At 42.1% G+C, this 21539-nt stretch overlaps 1 protein-coding gene across 2 annotated transcripts in view; it reads left to right on the forward strand.

Annotated features, from left to right (window-relative positions):
• The window catches only part of OLFM2 (olfactomedin 2), a 522305-nt gene that overhangs the window by 433359 nt on the left and 67407 nt on the right, over positions 1-21539 (forward strand). For both annotated transcript variants that reach the window (XM_073622529.1, XM_073622530.1), the window contains exon 4: positions 9875-10094. In XM_073622529.1, the coding sequence (XP_073478630.1) occupies positions 9875-10094 (220 nt within the window). The remainder of the gene's footprint in view (positions 1-9874; positions 10095-21539) is intronic.

Below are 21539 nucleotides of genomic sequence, written 5' to 3' on the forward strand. Positions count from 1 at the left end.
CATCTAAGTCATCTTCACCCAACATCTTAGCACTGGAGACAAATTATAAAGTCCTAACTCGCTGGTACCTTGTACCCGCTAGAGTGGCAAAATATTCACCTAATAACTCAGCTCTTTGTTTTCGAGGATGCCCAGAAATAGGCACATATTTACACATATGGTGGACATGCCCAGTAATCCAAACCTTCTGGAAGGAAGTCTTCGTGATTGCATCTAAAATATTTAAAAAAATAATACAACCAGATCCATATTTAACTTTACTTAATCTAAAACCGGAATGGTTAACACTCTCTCAATTCAAACTTATGATCCAACTAATAACGGCTGCAAAACAAACAGTGGCCAAGGCATGGAAATCTCCTACATTGGTACTAGCAGAAACAATTCACAGAATGAATAATACAATGTCCCATGCTAAGATGGTAGCCATCGATCAAAATCAAATTCCAAAATTTGAAAAACTTTGGCATCCTTGGATAAAACAACAGTTCCTGTCAAACTTCAATGACTCTGTCCTGTTGCCATGGTAACAGATTAAATGACTTACAGAGACACCCATTCTAAGGCTTCAAAGAGAACTAAAAAGAATAATAAACTGACGAGCGGGACAACCTTGTGGACCATACCTCTACCTTTCAACCCTTTTTCTTCTTTCTCTTTCCTTTTCTCCACCTTACGATTAAAGCTCATTATCAGAATGACCTATATACACTCTACTTATAAACAATATGTATAGTAGGTATAAATCATTTAAATACCTACAAAAGTAACTAAGGAAATGATATATATCTTTAATTTAGGTTTATGTGAACCCAATGTTTAATATTTGAAATTTCATGATATTTACCTATATAAACCCTACTGTAAAACAATGAGCCTACTTTATAGATCCTTGTAAACTTACTTTATGTATCTTTATAACATTGTATACTCAATAAACTTCTTTTGACAAGGAAAAAAGGCCTGGACATAATATAAATGGGTACTAACATTTATAGGTAAAGTTGACCAGGGAATATCCGATTGCCTCTTGGGGGATCAGGAAGGATTTTTTTCCTCTGCTGGAGCAGCTTTGCTGGGTTTTTTTTGCCTTCCTCCGAATCAACCATGGGCATGGGATTCTGTATAAAGGATTGTCATTTTTTTTTTCCTTTTATTGGTTGAACTGGATGTTGTCTTTTTTTTAACCAGACTATCAATGTAACTATGTCAATAGATGAGGTGGAGAGCAAGCGAGCTACCCAATATACAGTAAGAGCTGTGGAAATGTGAACTAGAATGTGAAATAGACAAAGGAGCTAGTTTTAGCCAACTCAGTAGATTGCTTTTAAGAAAGCACTGGATATGTTTCCAAATACACAAAATATAAGTAACTATTAATATTTATAAGAAATAACACTGCAGATTGTTGATCTAGAGAGTATCAATTGCCTTAGGGGTTTAGGGTTCTGAGCGTGCAGGTTTTCTTTTTATTTCTTCTTGTCTTTTTTGCTTGAACTTGATGGACGTGTCTTTTTTCTGCTCGACTATTTAACTACGGTATTTATCCTGAGGATATGGTTTTGCCGGGATCTTTATGCTTTCTTTAGTTTTTCTATTGAGAACTTCTGCTTGCTTTTGCTGTTGGTACTTCTTTTTGGGCCTATTTACACTTGTACATGTCAGCAACACGTTATAAAATGCATGTGTTAGCATGCATTGATGCAACACACCTGCTCTAATGCAGTGCCATTCATTGTGAATGATACTCCAAAGCACAATACAAAGAGAGCACAATGTACCATGCACCGCAGTGCCCCACAAAGCGCAAACCCTTTGTTGTGGTTTAAAAAAGGATCATGCATGTTTTTTTACATTCTTTGTGGCATGTTTGCATCTCATTCATAATGCATGGGCTGCCTGAATGCACAAGCGTTAATAGCAATGGATTGCTTTAGTGTGAATCAGCCCTTAATTTAGAGAAAGACCAAAAGCAACATATTTTCCTTGGGTTTTTTAAGACTTCATAGAAGGGGTAAGCATTATATTATTTTTCTTGGTTTGAAAACATCAGTGATATAGTTACACTGCTGTCTAGTACCTTTCTCTCTGTTATATTGTAAATATAACAATAAATAAATCTGTTTTAGGTGGATTCTAACAAGGATTCTATAACTTGTTTGATGGGTCTGGTCATAAAAGAAAGTAGATTTGTCACCTATTATAGCAGGATCATCAATATTGGGATATATACATAAGCAGAAATTAAATACTGTACACTAAATGGACATCCCTTCAATTGATACCAGGATGTGGAAACCTTGCAAAAAGATCTGAACAAATTAATAGGATGGGCAACTACATGGCAAATGAGATTCAATGTAGAAAAATGTAAAATAATGCATTTAGGTGGCAAAAATATGAATGCAATTTATACACGGGGGGAGAACCTCTGGGGCAATCTAGGATGGAAAAGGACCTGGGGGTCCTAGTAGATGATAGGCTCAGCAATGGCATGCATGCCGCTGCTAACAAAGCAAACAGAATATTGGCATGCATTAAAAAGGGGATCAACTCCAGAGATAAAACGATAATTCTCCCACTCTACAAGACTCTGGTCCGGCCTCACCTAGAGTATGCTGTCCAGTTCTGGGCACCAGTCCTCAGGAAGTATGTACTGGAAATGGAGCGAGTACAAGGAAGGGCAACAAAGCTAATTGTCGGGAGGATATTAGTTTTGAGGAAAGGTTGCGAGCACTGAACTTATTCTCTCTGGAGAAGAGACGCTTGAGAGGGGATATGATTTCAATTTACAAATACCGTACTGGTGACCCCACAATAGGGATAAAACTTTTTCATGGAAGAGAGTTTAACAAGACTCGTGGCCACTCATTAAAATTAGAAGAAAAGAGGTTTAACCTTAAACTACGTAGAGGGTTCTTTACTGTAAGAGCGGCAAGGATGTGGAATTCCCTTCCACAGGTGGTGGTCTCAGCGAGGAGCATCGATAGTTTCAAGAAACTATTGGATAAGTACCTGAATGACCACAACATACAGGGATATACAATGTAATACTGACATATAATCACACACATAGGTTGGACTTGATGGACTTGTGTCTTTTTTCGACCTTACCTACTATGTAACTATGATAGCATGCAAATACATTTTTTGTGCTTCCAACCATGTGGCATTTTGTGGAAACCCATTTCTTGTTCCAGTTTCACTGGACCCCTGTGCACAAAGCTATGTCCATAAAGACATTTTTGAGTTTAAAGTGGTTCTAAAGCCTAAACATTTTTTACCTTAATGCATTCTTTGAATTAAGGTACATTTTTAAGCTTTTAGCAGTGTGGTGAGAGGCTGGGCCAACTGCCGGTCAGGCATCTGGGTGGATCCAGACATTATTGTCGGGACCCCTGCAGAGTTTGGGCAGGCTCTGTAATGTCAATTGACAGCAGACTTTATCCCGTGTGCATAAATAAGTGCAGCTTTGGCCATACTTCTCTATTAAATGGGGCTAGCATGGGCAGAATGGGGGGGGTTTGGGGGTCTCCCCCGGGTGTGGTGGTGTCATGTCGGGGGCTGCCCCGGCATGATGGTGTCATGTAGGGGGGGCAGGTAGGAGGCTACCCCGGGTATGGTGTTGTCATGTGGGGGGGGAGTGGGGAGTTCTGCTGCTAAAGGTTGACAGGAGTAGCAACAGCAGCATCAACACTCCTGCTCTCTTAGCCATGGAAGTGACCAGCCAAATCTGGAGAAAAGTAGAGAGCCAGGAGGCTGTGTGGATTGTGCTCCCCCCAGCTCTTCCCTCCTGCCACTGCAGCACTCCTGTATTAGGACTGTCAGATCAGGACTGTGCTGGGTTTTGCTTACCCATCCTCTATCTCCTCCCTATAATGCTCCTGTTTTGACAGCAAAGAATGTGAGTAGGGGGCAGGTAAGCAAACCCTCCAAGTCCCAATCTAAGAGCCAGTGGTGTCCTCGACTTCCCAATTCCATACCCCTACAGCAGCCATTAATCCTTCCACTGCCTGCCTGTCAAAAGTCGAAGCCAAAGGAAGCTTCCCTTAGGCTCCTCCTCAACTCTGATGTGTCAAAATGACGAGGAGCCTGGGACAAAGGACATTTCTGCATCCAAAGTCTGTGTGTATGAAGGAGGGGGGGTGGGGGGAATTGTACTGGGGACACCATTGAGGGGAGAGGGGGCAGAGTAACAAACATTTATGCTGGTTGATTAGTATTAGTACAGGGAGGGGGAAGGAAAAAATGGATTGGTGCTAGGAAGGATGAATTGGGGGGGGGGGGAGATTTGTGCTAGGACAGGAAGATTGGATGGGATTTGTGCTGCAAGAAGGGATTTGGAGACAGGGAGTGAATTGAGGGGATTTGTGCTGGGAGAGAGGAAGAGTATTTGTGCCAAGAGGGGGGCTTTGGGGGTATTTGTGCTAAGAGAGGACTCTTTTGGTGGGGAGAGAGAATTTATGCTAGGAGGGGAATTTAATGTGTGAGGATTTATGCCAGCAGGGGTGATCTGCATGGTAGGTGGGGGATTTGTACTAAGGGGGGGGGGGTTTGTGCTCAGAAGAGGAATTTGGAGGGGGGGGGGGATTTGTGCAAGGAGGGGAGATTTGGGGGGGGGGGGGATTTGTGCTAGGAGGGAGAATTTTGGTGAGATTTAGAGGTTTTGTTCTAGGGAGGAAATTTGAGGGGTAAAAGATTTGTGCTAAGAGGGGTAATTTTATGGGAGAGGGTTTGAGCTAGGACCTTATAGTTTTGTGCAACAAGCACATACCAGTGTTGTGGTCAGGTGTTCACAATCTTTTGGCCATATACAGTAGTGTATATCAGGGGTCTCCAAACTTTCTAAACAAAGGGCCAGGTTATTGCCCTTCAGATTTTAGGGGGCAGGACTGCGGCCCGCAGGGGTGGAAGTTTTCCTGCCATCAGCAGGAGTAAACATCATCACATTTGGTATTAGAGGGAAGGGATAGTGCCCAATTGTTGGTATCATTGGGAGGAATAAGGCCCCATTGTTCATGTCAGTGGGAAAAAGGGTGCCCCATTGTTGATGTAACTTGGTAGAAAAGTGTCTCATATCAGTGGAAGGAATAGTGCCCCAAGGTCCAGATAAAGGCAAGCAAAGAGCCACAGTTTAGAGACCCCTGGTGTATACTGAGAAGAACCAAGTGAGACATCACTCATAATAAAGTCAACCACAGCTTTGAAGTGGAGTGCTCTCCCCACATAGGCATTCGCCCTAGATGGAGAATCAAAACCTGTAAGAGTTTAAATACTTTAGTTTTTGGAGTTTTCAGTTCTTGAGTTGCAATGAAGATCGTTTTATTGTCACACTTTTTTCAGACAAACTACAGTACTTGAATTTTGGCAGCACATGAAGTATTCCCACTGTGAAAACACCCACAACCAGTGACAAGTCTAGTGGAGCATTGTAAATCCAATCTCGTCACACGCTGGAAAGCTGTTTGCTGTTTATTGGGATTTTCATTCCTTTAAATCGGTTTCATTTGCTTGGTTTTCATCTTAATAAATGTCCCATGACGAAAAAAGTCCAAAGGAATTGTCTTCTGTTGCTTCAGTATGTGTTTAGTCTTCCTATCTGTTCTGCTGTCTGCACCATATAGTGGATTTTTATTACTCATATCGATCTGTTGAATCTGTCCTTCTCATACATTCTGAGTGCCGATACATCCTGCATCACAGCACATTGTATTTACAGGCTAAATGACGCTGTGAGCTTCACAACAAATCCCTGGTTACTCAGATAGCTTGTCACGCTGTAGAGGCTGGAAATGATTTTTTGCTGTCTATAAACTGTAAATATAAAACTCCTGGGCATGCATCATCAGCAAACAGTATTTAGAGTCATGCAGTAACGGGAGGTCTGTTTTTTGAGTTAAAAGTTACAAAAATAATTAATGTAACACTATAGTCTAAAAAGTGTTTAAAGCTGAACTCCAGGCAAATAACTGAATATATAAACTATATTGTCAAAAGTTTTGGGATGACTGCATTTACATGCACATGAACTTTAATGGAATCCCAGTCTTATGCAGTGTACACATGGGCGGACTTTTCGACAGGACTGGTCAGACGGAACGAATCCGCAGGACAATCCAACCGTGTGTGGGCTTCATCAGACCTTCAGCGGACTTTTTCTGTTGAAAATCAGATGGACTTTAGATTTGGAACATGTTTCAAATCTTTCCGACGGACTCGAGTCCGGTCGAAAAATCCGCTCGTCTGTATGCTAGTCCAACAGACAAAAAAGGACGCAAGGGCAGCTATTGGCTACTGGCTATCAACTTCCTTATTTAGTCCCTTCGTACGTCATCACGTTCATACCAACGGACTTTCGAACGGACTTTAGTCCGCTCGTGTGTGTGCAAGTCCGGTCGTCCGAAAGTCCGTCGGAAAGACCGTCAGATGTGTGATGCTGAAAAGTCCGCCCGTGTGTACACGGCTTTAGTCCGTAGGGTTCAATATTGAGTTGGCCCACCCTTTGCAGCTATAACAGCTTCAACTCTTCTGGAAGGGCTGTTCACAAGGTTTAGGAGTGTGTCTATGGGAATGTTTGACCATTCTTCCAGAAGCGCATTTAAGAAGTCAGGCACTGATGCTGGAAGAAGGCCTGGCTCACAGTCTTCACTCTACTTGATCCCAAATCTGTTCTATTGGGTTGAGGTCAGGACTGTGCAGGCCAGTCAAGTTCCTCCACCCCAAACTCACTCATCCATGTCTTTATGGACCTTGCTTTGTGCACTGGTGCGCAGTCATTTTGGAACATGAAGGGGCCATCCCCAAACTGTTCCCATAAAGTTGGGAGCATGAAATTGTCCAAAATGTTTTGGTATGCTGACACCTTAAGATTTCCCTTTACTGGAATCAGCCCCTGAAAAAATACCCCACACCAAAATCCCCCCTCCACAAAATGATTTGGACCAGTGCACAAAGCAAGGTCCATAAAGACATGGATGAGTGAGTTTGGGGTGGAAGATAGGACTGGCCTGCACAGAGTCCTGACCTCAATCTGATAGAACAACTTTGGGATGAATTAGAGTGGAGACTGCAAGCCAGGCCTTCTCGTCCAACATCACTGCCTGACCTCGCAAATACGCTTCTGGAAGAATGGTCAAACATTCCCATAGACACACTTCTAAACCTTTTGGACAGCCTTCCCAGAAGAGTTGAAGCTGTTATTGCTGCAAAGGGTAGGCCAGCGTAGCCTCCCTGATGGTATTCTCGAGTGTGGCTCGGGGTTAAATTTCAGCACCATTAGCAGTAACCCCGAGCCACATCTCAGGATCCTGGTGCAGGTTACTAACCTTGTCCCCAGGATCCTGCGATGTCCCCCGCTGTGTGTGCGGGCTCTGTCCTCCTCCGAAGCCTCTCTGTGCCAGGCTCCATTTACTGCGAGCGTCGCGATGCACGGGGCGGAGCCTGGCGGCAAATTGCAGATTACAGTACTGTATGAAATCATTTCACATGCCTTTTGTCCCCAATGCTTTGGCCCATGCCCTGCATGCAGTTTTATATTATATATACTGTTCTTTCTGCCTGGAAACTTGAGATTGTACATAGCAACCAAAAAGTGTCCCTTTATGCCAAAAGTGGCTTTAGACCAGCTAGAAAACAGCAATAGTAAATTAGAACACTTGCAGAATTGAGCGATAGTGAATCGTGGGGAAATTTATTTTATTATTATTATTTTTTATAATTATTTATATTTATTATATTATAATTTATGATTTTGTGTTTCAAACTTCATCATACCCGGGATATCTACTAGACTCTTGGTGGACAGATCTAAGTGTGTTATTGCTAAGAATTACAGGCCTACAATATAAAATGCCAAATTTCTATGCAAAATAATTGTACCGCTTTGAGACGCAAAAATCTGAAATAATCATACCGCCAGGGAGGTTAATAAGTTCATATAAAGGCTGGCGCCCCAATACTTTTGACAATATAGTGTAGATGAAATATAGATACATGAGCTGTTTTACCTGTCAAAGAATTTGTATTTTTGTTCATCTGGTGCTCCAGGAGAGAGCAGAGTGACAGAGAGATGAGCTCATTAGTGAGCTGCTCCTTTTTTTACGGTCTAGTCACAGGGTGGCATGAACACTCTCCCAGAGCTCAGTGCTATTAAGAATTAATGGCACTGCTGCATGTCTGCTAAAGGGCAGCGTGTGCATGTCAGGAGAGAGCATAATTTTATGTGCTTTCCCGACATTCACAAAGTGTGAACATAGGCTTACAGCTCTCCTCCCCACCCCTACCCTGTGACTGGACAGTGAAAGAAGGAGCAGCACACTAATGAGCTCATCTCTCTGTCACTTTGCTCTCTATTCCCATCAGCATGTTCCTTGCACTGAAGCACATCTCGTTCATTTATATGCTGCTTCCCCCTCCTCTCTTTGAGCTCTGCTGTACAGACCATACAGTAGACTGCAGGAGACAGAGTTTTTTTTATGTGAATTTTGGGGTGTTTCCACTCATCGCGCAGAGGTAGGTCCATTCAAACGTGTTTTAGTATGTTTCTACAGTGTTTATTGCTGGTCTGTGCTGTATATGGGGTTTTGACTTCTTGCCATACCAATATTAAAGCCCAAATCCTGGTTATTAACAAACACTCTCAGTCATTTCCCTACCCCCCCACCACCCCTCCCCGCACTTACCTTAAAAAATGTAAAGCATAATTCTAAATGTATTTTGTGCAGTCATATGACAAGGCCTGTCACTTTTTATCTAAAGATTTGAGTGGTGGGTGGGCTTCAGCACTGCATAGAATGGTACTCGGACATCGCCATGTTGTGGTATGTGAATGCCTTTCAATGCAATCCTACATAGCGTGCCCAAGGTTCCTGATGACACTGAGCTCTGGGGGGGGTGTTCATGACAACCTGAGCTCAAAGGAAGGGGTTGGGTGATGCTCAGTACAGGGCATTGGAACTAATGCTCACATATACTTACCTCCACTTCAGTGGTGCGATTTTTTGTGAGCTCCCTCATTGGTGCAAACAACTTCTCCCTGGGTTCTTCTGGATGCCAGGTCTTGATTGGCCAACTGGGATGACCTAACTCCTTCTGATGCTCATCGGATATCACTCATTTCAGCACCAAAGTTGGGCCCGAGAATGTACACATATGCAACTCATTGTACACTCTAAAGAAGAGGGTGAACAGGAAGGTAATTCAGCTTTAGTGGTTTTCCAAAACATGTACATTTAAGGCATGCCGAAAATGATAATTGTCATAGTTGCTTGTGCTCTCAACCAAACTGTCAAACCATCAATTGACTGGTGTTATAACTGGTCACCTGTGCTGCACCATGGCCACTGCAGATCGGACTAAGATGGCATCTTCCTTGGCTGTTTAGGACAGGAGGGTTTAGTTCCACTTTAATCCCTGCCCCTCCTGTTGGTAAACCCCACCTCTTATCACTCAACTGTCCAATGGAAGAGCCCCATAGACAGAAGAGGCTCTTGCATTTGATGATGGAGTGGCATTTTGTTTGATGTGGCATAATGATGGGAGGGGTGGTAAAAATAATCTTCATTTGGAAAGAAGTTGAGTCCCAATGTACAGCCTGGGCCAGGAATCCAAGGGGTTCGATGTGGACGCAGAGATTGTTTTTGTTTTTAACACAAACGCAAGTACTAACAACTACCACAAAGTGTCTGCACTTCAGTTCAGTAGTTACCTTAGGCACCTTTTAGGTCGGATCAGGTTTACATTAAGTCATTATGTTAATATCCTCAATATCCTCACTGACTCCTGTTATTAGTATTCTATTTTTATAATTATTTACAGCTAGTCAGCTTCATAGCATTTAAAGTAAACTGAAGTGATCTTATGCATTTTTTTGCAGGAGCTAAAGGATAAAATGAAACAGCTGTTACCTCTGATCCCTGTTCTTGACCAGTACAAGTCAGACACCAAGATGATTGTCCAGTTAAAAGAGGAGGTGAGGAACCTCTCCAATGTTCTACTACTGATCCAAGAGGAGATGGGGGCTTATGACTACGAAGAACTGCAACAACGAGTCATGATTCTAGAGGCCCGCTTACATGCCTGCATGCAGAAGTTGGGTATGTATAATTGTTAGTTGTATCACTTACAGGTTCTTTGCTATGAGTAGGCATTCTACATTAAAATAACCCCCAAAAAATAGCGATAAAATGTTTGTACTGTATAAATATTTCACTTTTTGCTTTTTCACTTTTTACTTCAGTTTAAATAAATATGCAATCAGACATACATTGTATGCGCCCTGCACAAAGATTTTCCAGCTCTCGGAACCACAATCTAGGTGTCAGCAGCCTGAGAGCGATTGTCACTGGGTTAAGTTAATTAAGCAATTAACCCTTTAACTGCCACCACTGATTTTTACCAAAGAGTCGGAACTTCCCCAATATTAGCAATAACAATTATGAAAAATAAACGTCCGCACACACACTGTCACAACAGACAGGTATATTCAGAGATTTATCATATACAGTAGCACTCTTCAAGAGACGGGGATTCTTTTAGTTCACATTAAATGCTTTAGAGACAATTTCAACACTTTTAAAAATAGGGTTTACTAATGAGAAGGTCAAAGTTGTGCAAATAAAATATTTACAGAAAAAAGGGTGTTACAAAGAAATAAAGAGACAATAAAACAGAAATAAAAAAGATTTGGAAACGGTGAATCCTTGCAAATCCTGGTTTCAGCAGAGTCCAGTGAATAAGCAAAATTAGTACAGCGGCCCTCATGATTCCTGTTAGGTGTTCGTTGGTTTGATGTTAACGAGAGCTGTCAAACTGTCCTGGCATTCCCGTTTTCTCTGGGATCAAAGGTGTGTTGATAGAGGCCATCAGACCAATTAAGCGTCTGAGGAGTGGCCATCATGTTTAGGACTGTATCATGGCCCTCCCTTACACACAGTTTTATACTAATAATAATATCTTCCAATATGTGCAGGTTGCATTCTAGAAACTAGTAGATTATTGTTCAGTATTCATTTTTATATCCGGTGATACCAAACACAGAGTATATCAGATGGGCCTGTCACCCAGGAGGTAGGAGACTGCTATCTCCCCTTCTGTATGCTTTAGCTTAGTCGTGTATGACCTCAATTTGTTCGCTATGATATTCCCCATTCAAATATATACTTAATATTAATGTGTGGTCCTGTCTGGTTTCTTAAATTGTGTGTGGATTTTGTTAAATTGTAAATTGGGCAGGGAGTCTTCGAGAGGTTGCTTAAAGCTTGGCTGCTTTTTACTATTCCATTAGTTCTAGGTAGACATTTTATGGCATGCTATGTATTCCTAATGGATTTGAGATTGCCCTATAAACCATGGGTGACAGAACTGAAGGATTCTGTTATAGTTTTAGGATAGGTCACTTCCAAACCCCTCTGGAATGTGATAAGCTGTAGGAGATGATTGCTAGCAGACTCTGCCAGATCTCCAGCCTCAGTGGAGATAACAGATCCTTTGAAATGTGAGCTAAATTTGAAAGGTTATGGAGGTGCATGCCTAGGTATTTGCTGCTGCAATATACTTGATTTGATTGTAGCCGTTTTAGTGCAATTGTGACAGAATTGGGACCTTGAAGAAGGGGACATACCCCGAAAGCTTGTCCTGAAAAATTGTATGTTAGTGCAAATAAAAAAAAGTATCACGGACAGTACTCAATTTTCTCTGCTGCAATATGTAACTGTTCTACAAACCCGTCATGACCAACCTATGATTCTTGAACAACATGGCCTCCAGACACAGCTTTTAGTGTGTCCAGTACATGATACCATTACACAAGGCATCCACACAGGACTCACTAGATGTAAAACTAATAATTAGCCGTCAATAACAGAGGTGGTCTAAAACTGTGGCCCCCAACCTTTTTGGCATTAGGGACCGGTTTTGTGGTTTTGGGATGATTCAAGCACGTTACATTTTTGTGCTCTTTATTTCTATTATTATTACATTATAATATATAATGAAATAATTATACAACTCACCATAATGCAGAATCAGTGGGAACCCTGAGCTTGTTTTCCTCAACTAGACGGTCCCATCTGGGGGTGATGGGATGCACCAGATGCGGCTTTACAACTAAAGCTGGCGTCTGCTCCCCTCGCGGCCGTGCATGCCGCTGTTCAGCCCGCCAACACAGTTACAGGGTCTGGTATACACAAGCTTTACATCTGCTGCATGTCTTGCTACTACCTTTCCCCTTTCTGGTTGGCTCTCATCGGAGACTGTGAAGTTACATTGGGCTTTTGCATACTGTTTGCCACAAACTCCAGATGTAAGAATGATGATTTTATTAAATGATTTACTTTACAGTCTAACTTGACCATCTGTGTCATAAATATCTGTGCCATAAGTCCTTTGGGTTGTCATCCTAACCAACAATAAATTTATGATCCTCATAACCCTTGAAGCATATCTATTTCTTCATCTTATCTCAGAAAGAGATTCTTTAACCACTTCACCTCCTGAAGATTTACCCCCTTCCTGACCAGGCCATATTTTGCGATACGGCACTGCGTTACTTTAACTGCCAAATGTGCGGTCGTGCAATGCTGTACACAAACAAAATGTATGTCCTTTTTTCCCCACAAATAGAGCTTTCATTTGGTGTTATTTGATCACTTTTTTTTTTTTTTTTTTTTTTTGCGCTATAAACAAAAAAGACAGACAATTTTGAAAAAAAAACAATATTTTTTACTTTCTGCTCTAAAACATATCCAATAAAAAACATATAAAAAAACTAATTTCTTCATAAATTTAGGCCAATATGTATTCTGCTACATATTTTTAGTAAAAAAAATTTCCAATAAGCGTATATTGATTGGTTTACACAAAAGTTTTAGCATCTACAAACTATAAGATATGGAATTTTTATTTATTTTAATTTTTCTACTAGTAATGGCAGCGCTCAACGACTTATAGCGGGATTGCGATATTGCGGCGGATAAATCCGACACCTAACTTACACTTTTGACACTTTTTTGGGAACCAGTGACACTAATGCCGCGTACACACGGTCGGACTTTTCGTCTACAAAAGTCCAACGGACGCTGACGGACTAAAGCTGGCTGGTAATCCGATCGTGTGTGGGCTTCTCCGGACTTTCAACTGACTTTTTTAGCCTCAAATCCGACGGACTTTAGATTTGAAGCATGCTTCAAATCTTTACGTCGTAACTACGACGGACCCCGAAGTCCGCTCGTCTGTATGCTAGTCCGACGGACAAAAACCCATGCTAGGGCAGCTATTGGCTACTGGCTATGAACTTCCTTATTTTAGTCCGGTGTACGTCATCACGTACGAATCCATCGGACTTTTGTGTGGTCGTGTGTAGGCAAGTCCGTTCGTTAGAAAGTCTGCTGCAAGTCCGCCGAAAGTCCGCCGGAAGTCTGTCGGACAGGCTGTCAGACTTTTGTAGACGAAAAGTCCGACCGTGTGTACGCGGCATAATACATTGATCAGTGCTAAAAATATGCACCGTCACTGTACTAATAACACTGGCTGGGAAGGGTTTAACATCAGGGGCAATCAAAGGGTTAACTATGTGCCTAAAGTGCCTGCTTTACAGGAACACAGGATCTGTGTCTTCTGTACTGACAGAGCGGCAGTCTGTCTTGTTTACATAGGCAGACTGCCATTCTGCCTGTGTACAGAACGATCAGCGGGTGCCAGTGGATATCGGGCCCGTTGGACCTGCTGTGTAGGACCACAGGGGGCCCTGTAGCAGTAAATGTGCTGTAGGGCGGTCTGCAAACGGTTAAAATGCACTGACAGCATGAATTTCAATTTTCAGCAGATTCACTTTTTAAAAAGAGTGTAAAAATTAATTCTCAATTTTATATATATTTTATAAATATGTTATATTTACTTTTCATTTTGGATAGAGTAAGGGAGGGTCAAAACCCCAGTCAGTTTTTTTTTTCTTTTGCTATCTCTATCCCATTGTGAAGATTTACCTTCACTTTCTGTCCCATAGCCAAAACAGGAAGTGAAAATAAATCCCTGCAAGTTAAAGGAATCCCTTGGGGCCCCCCAAGGTCCCCAGAATTAGTTTTCCAATGGAAGATTTCCCCTCTATTACTTTTCTGTGGACAACACAAAATTTGGGATTTTCTTTTACATTCACTTTCAATGATAATGGTAAACAGGACAAATAGAGAAGGAGAATATCCTTAATGGGGGTACAGAAAGCAATAAAAACCTGGCAAGGGGTTCTAAACCCTCTCCACTCATTCCGAAACGAATGGGACTGGCTGATTTTTGAAATTTTGAACCTATGGCTATTCCTGCATGATAGAAGTTTTTATTATTTTACAGGATTTATATAAAGTTGATCTAACAATAACATTTTGTCTAATGAGATGTTGGAAAGTTTTCATTCAATCAGCTGCTGCAGCCAATTGGCTGCAACGCTGATCAGTGTATTTTGACATCGGAGCAGTTCCAAAGTCGGAATACAGTAGCACAGCGAGGAGGATTCCTTCATCACTTGCAGCGTGGATGGGTTAAGCCCATCAGCTGATCAAAAAACAATCCATCTATGGGCAACCTTAGGCCTCTTGCACAATGCCCATGTGTGTCAAATCCTGGAGTCTTTAAGGCGCTCTAATGGCACAGATGCAGCATCCAGCCTGCTGACAGCAGCCTGTCAAAGATGATGACAGGCTGAAATATGCAGAGGCTGGATGCTGTATTGAGTAGTACTCATGTTAGGGCGATATGCATCCAGGGATGTATGCCCAGCCAGCCACTGCGTATTTCAGTCCGTAAAAAAATGTTTACAGGCTTCTGGCAGCAGAGCTGGAAGCTGCAACAGTGCCCTGGATTTTAGGCACATGGGCTAAACACCCATTGTGCATGTAGCCTTATATTTACCAAACTCCTTTGTATTATCATGTAACCAAATTAATGCTTTGGTTACATAATAATACATTTTATTTATTTAATTCATTTATTTTTTTATACACGATCAATTTTTAACAACATAAAGGGAAGAGACCATTAAAAAAAATCACTAAGAGTGAATCAGACCAGGAATAACAGATCCAGTATGAAAGGAGTACAATTATGTGAAAAAAGCACTACAACAAAACACATATAAATCCTGAGAGGTCCACAGAGAACTGCCTTCTCTCCAATGCTTTATCACAAGGGAGAGTCTCAAAGATACAATATCTCACAAAAGTAAGTACACCCCTCACATTTTGGTAAATATTTTATTTTATCTTTTCATGTGACAACACTAAAGAAATGACACTTTGCTACAATGTAAAGTAGTGAGTGTACAGCTTGTATAACAGTGTAAATTTGCTGTCCCCTCAAAATGACTCAACACACAGCCATTAATGTCTAAACCGCCGCCAACAAAAGTGAGTACACCCCTAAGTGAAAATGTCCAAATTGGTCCCAAATTGGCAATATTTTGTGTGGCCACCATTATTTTCCAGCACTGCCTTAACCCTCCTGGGCATGGAGTTCAACAGAGCTTCACAGGTTGCCACTGGAGTCCTCTTTCACTCCTCCATCACGGATCTGGTGGATGTTAGAGACCCTGTGCTCCTCCACCTTCCGTTTGAGGATGCCCCACAGATGCTCAATAGGGTTTAGGTCTGGAGACATGCTTGGCCAGTCCATCACCTTTACCCTCAGCTTCTTTAGCAAGGCAGTGGTCATCTTGGAGGTGTGTTTGGGGTCGTTATCATGCTGGAATACTGCCCTGCCACCCAGTCTCCTAAGAGAGGGGATCATGCTCTGGTTCATGTCACAGTACCTGTTGACTTTCATGGTTTCCTCAATGAACTGTAGCTCCCCAGTGCTGGCAGCACTCATGCAGCCCCAGACCATGACACTCCCACCACCATGCTTGATTGTAGATAAGACACTTTGTACTCAGAGTCCTCACCTGGTTGCTGCCACACGCTTGACACCATCCAAACCCAATAAGTTTATCTTGGTCTCATCAGACCACAGGACATGGTTCCAGTAATCCATGTCCTTAGTCTGCTTGTCTTCAGCAAACTGTTTGCGGGCTTTCTTGTGCATTATCTTTGGAAGAGGCTTCCTTCTGGGATGACAGCCATGCAGACCAATGTGTTGAAGTGTGCGGCTTATGGTCTGAGCACTGACAGTCTGACACCCCTTCAACCTCTGCAGCAATGCTGGGAGCACTCATATGTCAATTTCCCAAAGACAACCTCTTGATATGACGCTGAGCACGTGCACGTAACTTCTTTGGTTGACCATGGCGCGGCCTGTTCTGAGTAGAACATGTCCTGTTAAACCACTGTATGATCTTGGCCACCGTGCTGCAGCTCAGTTTCAGGGTCTTGGCAATCTTCTTATAGCCTAGGTCATCTTTATGTAGAGCAACAATTCTTTTTTTCAGATCCTCAGAGAGTTCTTTGCCATGAGGTGCCATGTTGAACTTCCAGTGACCACTATGAGAGAGTGAGAGCGATAACACCAAATTTAACACACCTGCTCTACATTCACACCTGAAAACTTGTAACACTAATGAGTCACATGACACCGGGGAGGTCAAATGACTAATTGGGCCCAGTTTGGACATTTTCACTTAGGGGCATAGTCACTTTTGTTGCCAGCGATTTAGACATTAATCGCTGTGTGTTGAGTTATTTTGAGGGGACAGCACATGTACACTGTTATACAAGCTGTACATCCACTACTTTACATTGTAGCAAAGTGTAATTTCTTCATTTCTTTGTGTCATTTCTTTGTTGTCACATGAAAAGATATAATAAATTATTTACAAAAATGTGAGGGGTGTAGTCACTTTTGTGAGATACTGTATGTGAATAGTTTGAAGAAGTGAAAGGGGACTAAGGAAAGAGGAGAGTCAGGAAGGAGGGCAAAGCAGACTCAAAATTTGCAGTGTTATAAGGGTATAAGGCCATTGTCATGACTCTGCAGAAGTGTTCTTGTCTGTTTGCTCACCTTTCTGTTGTGTTAGAGGCCAGTCGCTGTTCACCTGTAAGCTTAAGTAATCTTCCCTCAAGCATGGCTCCACCCCAGCCTCTAATTAGGGACACTATATTACCTGTGCACTGCAAGCCAAGCCTTGCTGATCAATATTGTGTGTTTGGCTCCCATGTGCTCATTGCTGCGTGTCCGACGTCTGATCCTGTTTACCGACCTTGGTTTGTTCTTGATTGTCCTCGGCTTCTTCATATCCCAACCTTTGGCATGTTCTTTAACTATCCCTATCTGGTTGTTGCCCTGACCTTTTGGCTTATCTCCTGACTATCCTTGTTGTCCCAGGCTGCTGCTTCCATTCTATCCTCCAGTAGTCCAATGTGAGTATGAGCTGGGGGTCGCAACCTGGAGCCAGACTGCAGAGAAGTCTATCCCCACCATCAGGGGCCCTGGTGAACACCCTCTGGCTCTTAGATTCTGCGCCCTGGGAAATCTTATGCTCTAGCGCCCAGTGTGATCCGTGTTGGTGCTCCAGAGTACCTGCTTACCTGAACCACCCAGAGCTCCATCCGCAGCAGTCAGCCGAAGGGTCCACTACCTCAGCGGTGCACTCCTGACCCCAACGGGGTACATCTGTCACCTGGCCTCAGGTGACCTGACAGCCATAGGTGTGACATAGTCATGTCAAGGCTCAGAACTTGTCTGTATCCATGAAAACAATCCATGGGATTCATCTATCTTGAAAAAAGATTTATAGGTGTCATCTTATGAGCTATCAATTCCTCCATCCTCATCAGCCTGTAGAGCTTGGCAACCCAATCAGGAACAGTGCTGGTGTACCAATGCATAGGAATAACAACTTTGGCCATAAGGATAAAAAACAAAAAACAAATAAGAATATCTTTGCACAGGATATTGGAACCTGGAAATCTTGATAACAAGGGTGGGGTAAATGTAATGCCGCGTACACACGAGCGGACTTTACAGCAGACTTTGTCCGGCGGACTTTTCGACGGACTTTACGACACACTTTATGATTGAACGGACTTGCCTACACACGATCAACCAAAGTCCGATGGATTCGTACGTGATGACGTACGACCGGACTAAAATAAGGAAGTTCATAGCCAGTAGCCAATAGCTGCCCTAGTGTTGGTTTTTGTCCATCGGACTAGCATACAGACGAGCAGACTTTTCGACTGGACTCGAGTCCGTCGGAAAGATTTGAAACATGTTTCATTTCTAGGTCCATCAAACTTTTGTGGAAAAAAAGTCCGCTGGAGCCCACACCTGATCGAATTGTCCGCCGGACTCCGGTCCGCCGGACCAAGTATGCCGTAAAGTCCGGTCGTGTGTACGCAGCATTACTAACAAGGAGGTCACCCACCTGTGGATCTGGGCAATTTTTTTCCCAGAAGGGTTTCAGGAGGGAGGCAGCTCCACCAAATGTGAGAAACAAACTCATTATGACCGCATCAGCAGAGATTAGATTTATGTAGGTATATATGGTGTAGTCTATCAGGGGATCAATACCAATCACTTCTGTTTTACAGAGAATTTCCACATGTATGAGTTAGTCATCATTATTTACTGCACTCACTGTACCAAACAAATAAAGGGATCGTCAACTTTTTCACTCCCTCACTCCCTGACCAAGAACCAACAATTTATATGGAAAATACATTTAGAATCACTAATACAATCTCATAGCTCCCAACTGTCCCCGGTTTGGAGAGACTGACCCTGATCTGGAACAAAGTCCCTCTGTTCCTCTTTCCTCCACATTTGTCCCTCATTTTGTTCCGATCTATATAGTTGTATATAAAATGCACTTTTTATATTTCAAGAAGTGTTTCCCAGTGCTAAACCTTTCATCCAAATTCTAAATTACTGCATTTGTAAATTTCAAAAGCCAATATAAAGGAATAGTAGTGGTAAAAAAAAGCACTTGTAGGTTTAACTGAAACATTTTTTTGTATAATTCTTCTTTAAGGGAGCGTGGCATGAGGCGTGTCCTATGCCTACATACTTTTGTTACTAGGTGTCTCTCGTTCCCATTTCAAAAAGTTGGTAGGTATGCAATCTAACAACAGTGATTTGGCCAACTCACAAAATCATTTTCGAGTGATCCTCAAGGGAGAGGCCACATAGATGTGGGGAGCTATTTTATTAAAGTCTAAGTTTAGACAAAAAAAAAAAAAAAAAAAAACAAGAATCAGCACAAGGGACATTACTTATAATTAAACCATCCTCTTTTCATCCATGATGATTGAATGGTCCACCAACACCATTCATAGATTATGGGTGAAAAGGGCGGGCATAGTTGGGCATTCTTGATGAGTGCATGTCACAGCTTACTTAGATCTATTTGATCCATTTGGCCAGCTTCTGTCGGACGAGCATGCTGGAAAACCAGCAGCCGACCAACTCCCAATCAGCGCTCCCAGACAGTGGCAGAGAGCACTGATCAGAGTGTTTTGGTGGGGGGGGGTGCCCCCCTGTCAGAACACAACAGCTCAGAGGGGGAGATTGCTATACTAACTTTGCATAGTTAGTACAGTGGCTCCAACCGGAGCTGACAGCTCTTTTTACATTCAACCTGCTGGGTTGAAAAAAAAAAAAAAAAACTCATTAAAGAACTATGATGATAAAAAAAAAAAAAAAAAAAACGAAATAAGGATATCGAACCTGAAAATCTTGATAACAAGGACAGGGTAAATGTTAATGCCAGGAAAGGTCAGGTTTCTTAAGGAGTGTAATTAGCTCTCCCAGGTCTTATCTTGGACTATTGAATAATTAGTCTCTATGTTGTGGAGATGAGAACAATGGGAGGGATTCAGTGGTGTAGTAAAAGACAGCTGGACACAGCTAACATTATCTAGTCCATAAAAATGGTATGTTGCAGGAGTGCTGAGAGCATTTCTAGAACATCAACAGGTATTGTTCGGAACTTGCAGAGTCTTTAAGTGGATAAAACATGGGAAAATCTAAATGTATTTCAGAGATGTACAGCATATTTTTTTTGTCTTAACATATAGGCTCAATTTAAAGATTCTCCAGCCATTTTAAAAATAGCTGATACAGCCCAATGGCCATTTTATGGTTGACATTTTTGAAGTATAAGTCACTTACTTCATAAGTTAAAAGACAAAGACTAGGACTCTTCTAGCCTTCTGTCAAGCTAGTATATTTTATGGGCTTGTTTCATGGCTACTATCAAACACTTGTTTATGTCCATGGTGACCACATTAAATTAACGTCAACTGGTAGACACTTTCCAAAATAAAAAGCCAGCATTACGCTCTGCAAAAACTATTTTTTTGGAAAGCAATTCAGACTTGGAAAAACATCAAATATTAATGCGATAAAAGTAGATTATTTTTTATGTGCTACCCAGCTGGAAATGAACCCGCTAGAGCAAGGTCTAAGTTAATTGGAAGGCAGAAAGTCAAACAATATGATTAGAACATCGGAGCATTTAAAAACCAGCTATCATAATTGGTTTTATAGATGAGCTCATTCCAGGGGTTACAGGTTACTGTTGACAGTGGCTAGGAAGGGCTGCCGCTTGTTTGATCGCATAGTCTCATAAAAAGAATTTATTCTCCAAAGTGGTATATTTACAAGCTGTTGATGAAATGTTCTGCTTGGTGTTTCCTGCCACACAATAACAACCGCAGCAATAATAAGGGGATTAGTCATAAATCATATGTAAACAGTAATAACGAGTATAAATAGATATAAAATGGTAATATGCAATTCAATGTAAATAAGGGATTCTGTTAAAACAGAAACCTTCTATGTCTATATGGCCCCAACAGCTAAAGACATGAAGAGTCTGCTCCAAGCAACTAGACACATTTGGGTCACAAATTCAGTGGCACTTTTTGAAGATCTCCGGTTTAAAGTCACTACTGCAAATAACAGAAAGATTTAGGTTTACAAAAAGCTGCTGGAGATGGGGACCCCTCTATGTTATTATTACATAGAGATCTCTAAAGCAGTGGTCGCCTACCAGTGGTTCATGGACCACTGATGGTCCATGAGAACATTTTGTTGGTTCCCCGGGGCTCTGCCGCAAATCAACATTGTGGCGGATGTATACTGCCCAATTTTTCCAGTGATGTTCTCAATGCGAGCTGACAGTCAGTACTGTCAGCGCACATTGATACCCAATGCCTCCTCTGTAGTTCCAGCTCCTGTGATCTCAGAGGGAAATCTTATGCCGCGTGCACACGAGCGGACTTTCCGGCAGACTTGGTCCGGAGGACCGGACTTCGTCGGACAATTTGATCGTGTGTGGGCTCCAGCGGACTTTTTTTCCCCAAAAGTCCGACGGACCTAGAAATAAAACATGTTTCAAATCTTTCCGAAGGACTCGAGTCCAGTAGAAAAATCCGCTCGTCTGTATGCTAGTCCGACGGACTAAAACTGACGCTAGGGCAGCTATTGTCTACTGGCTATCAACTTCCTTATTTTAGTCCGGTCGTACGTCATCACATACAAATCTGTCGGACTTTGGTGTGATCGTGTGTAGGCAAGTCCGTTCGTTTGAAAGTCCGGCGGACCTACGCTGCAAA

This window comes from Aquarana catesbeiana, linkage group LG03, assembly GCF_042186555.1.
Source record: "Aquarana catesbeiana isolate 2022-GZ linkage group LG03, ASM4218655v1, whole genome shotgun sequence".
In the NCBI taxonomy this organism is placed as follows: domain Eukaryota; kingdom Metazoa; phylum Chordata; class Amphibia; order Anura; family Ranidae; genus Aquarana; species Aquarana catesbeiana.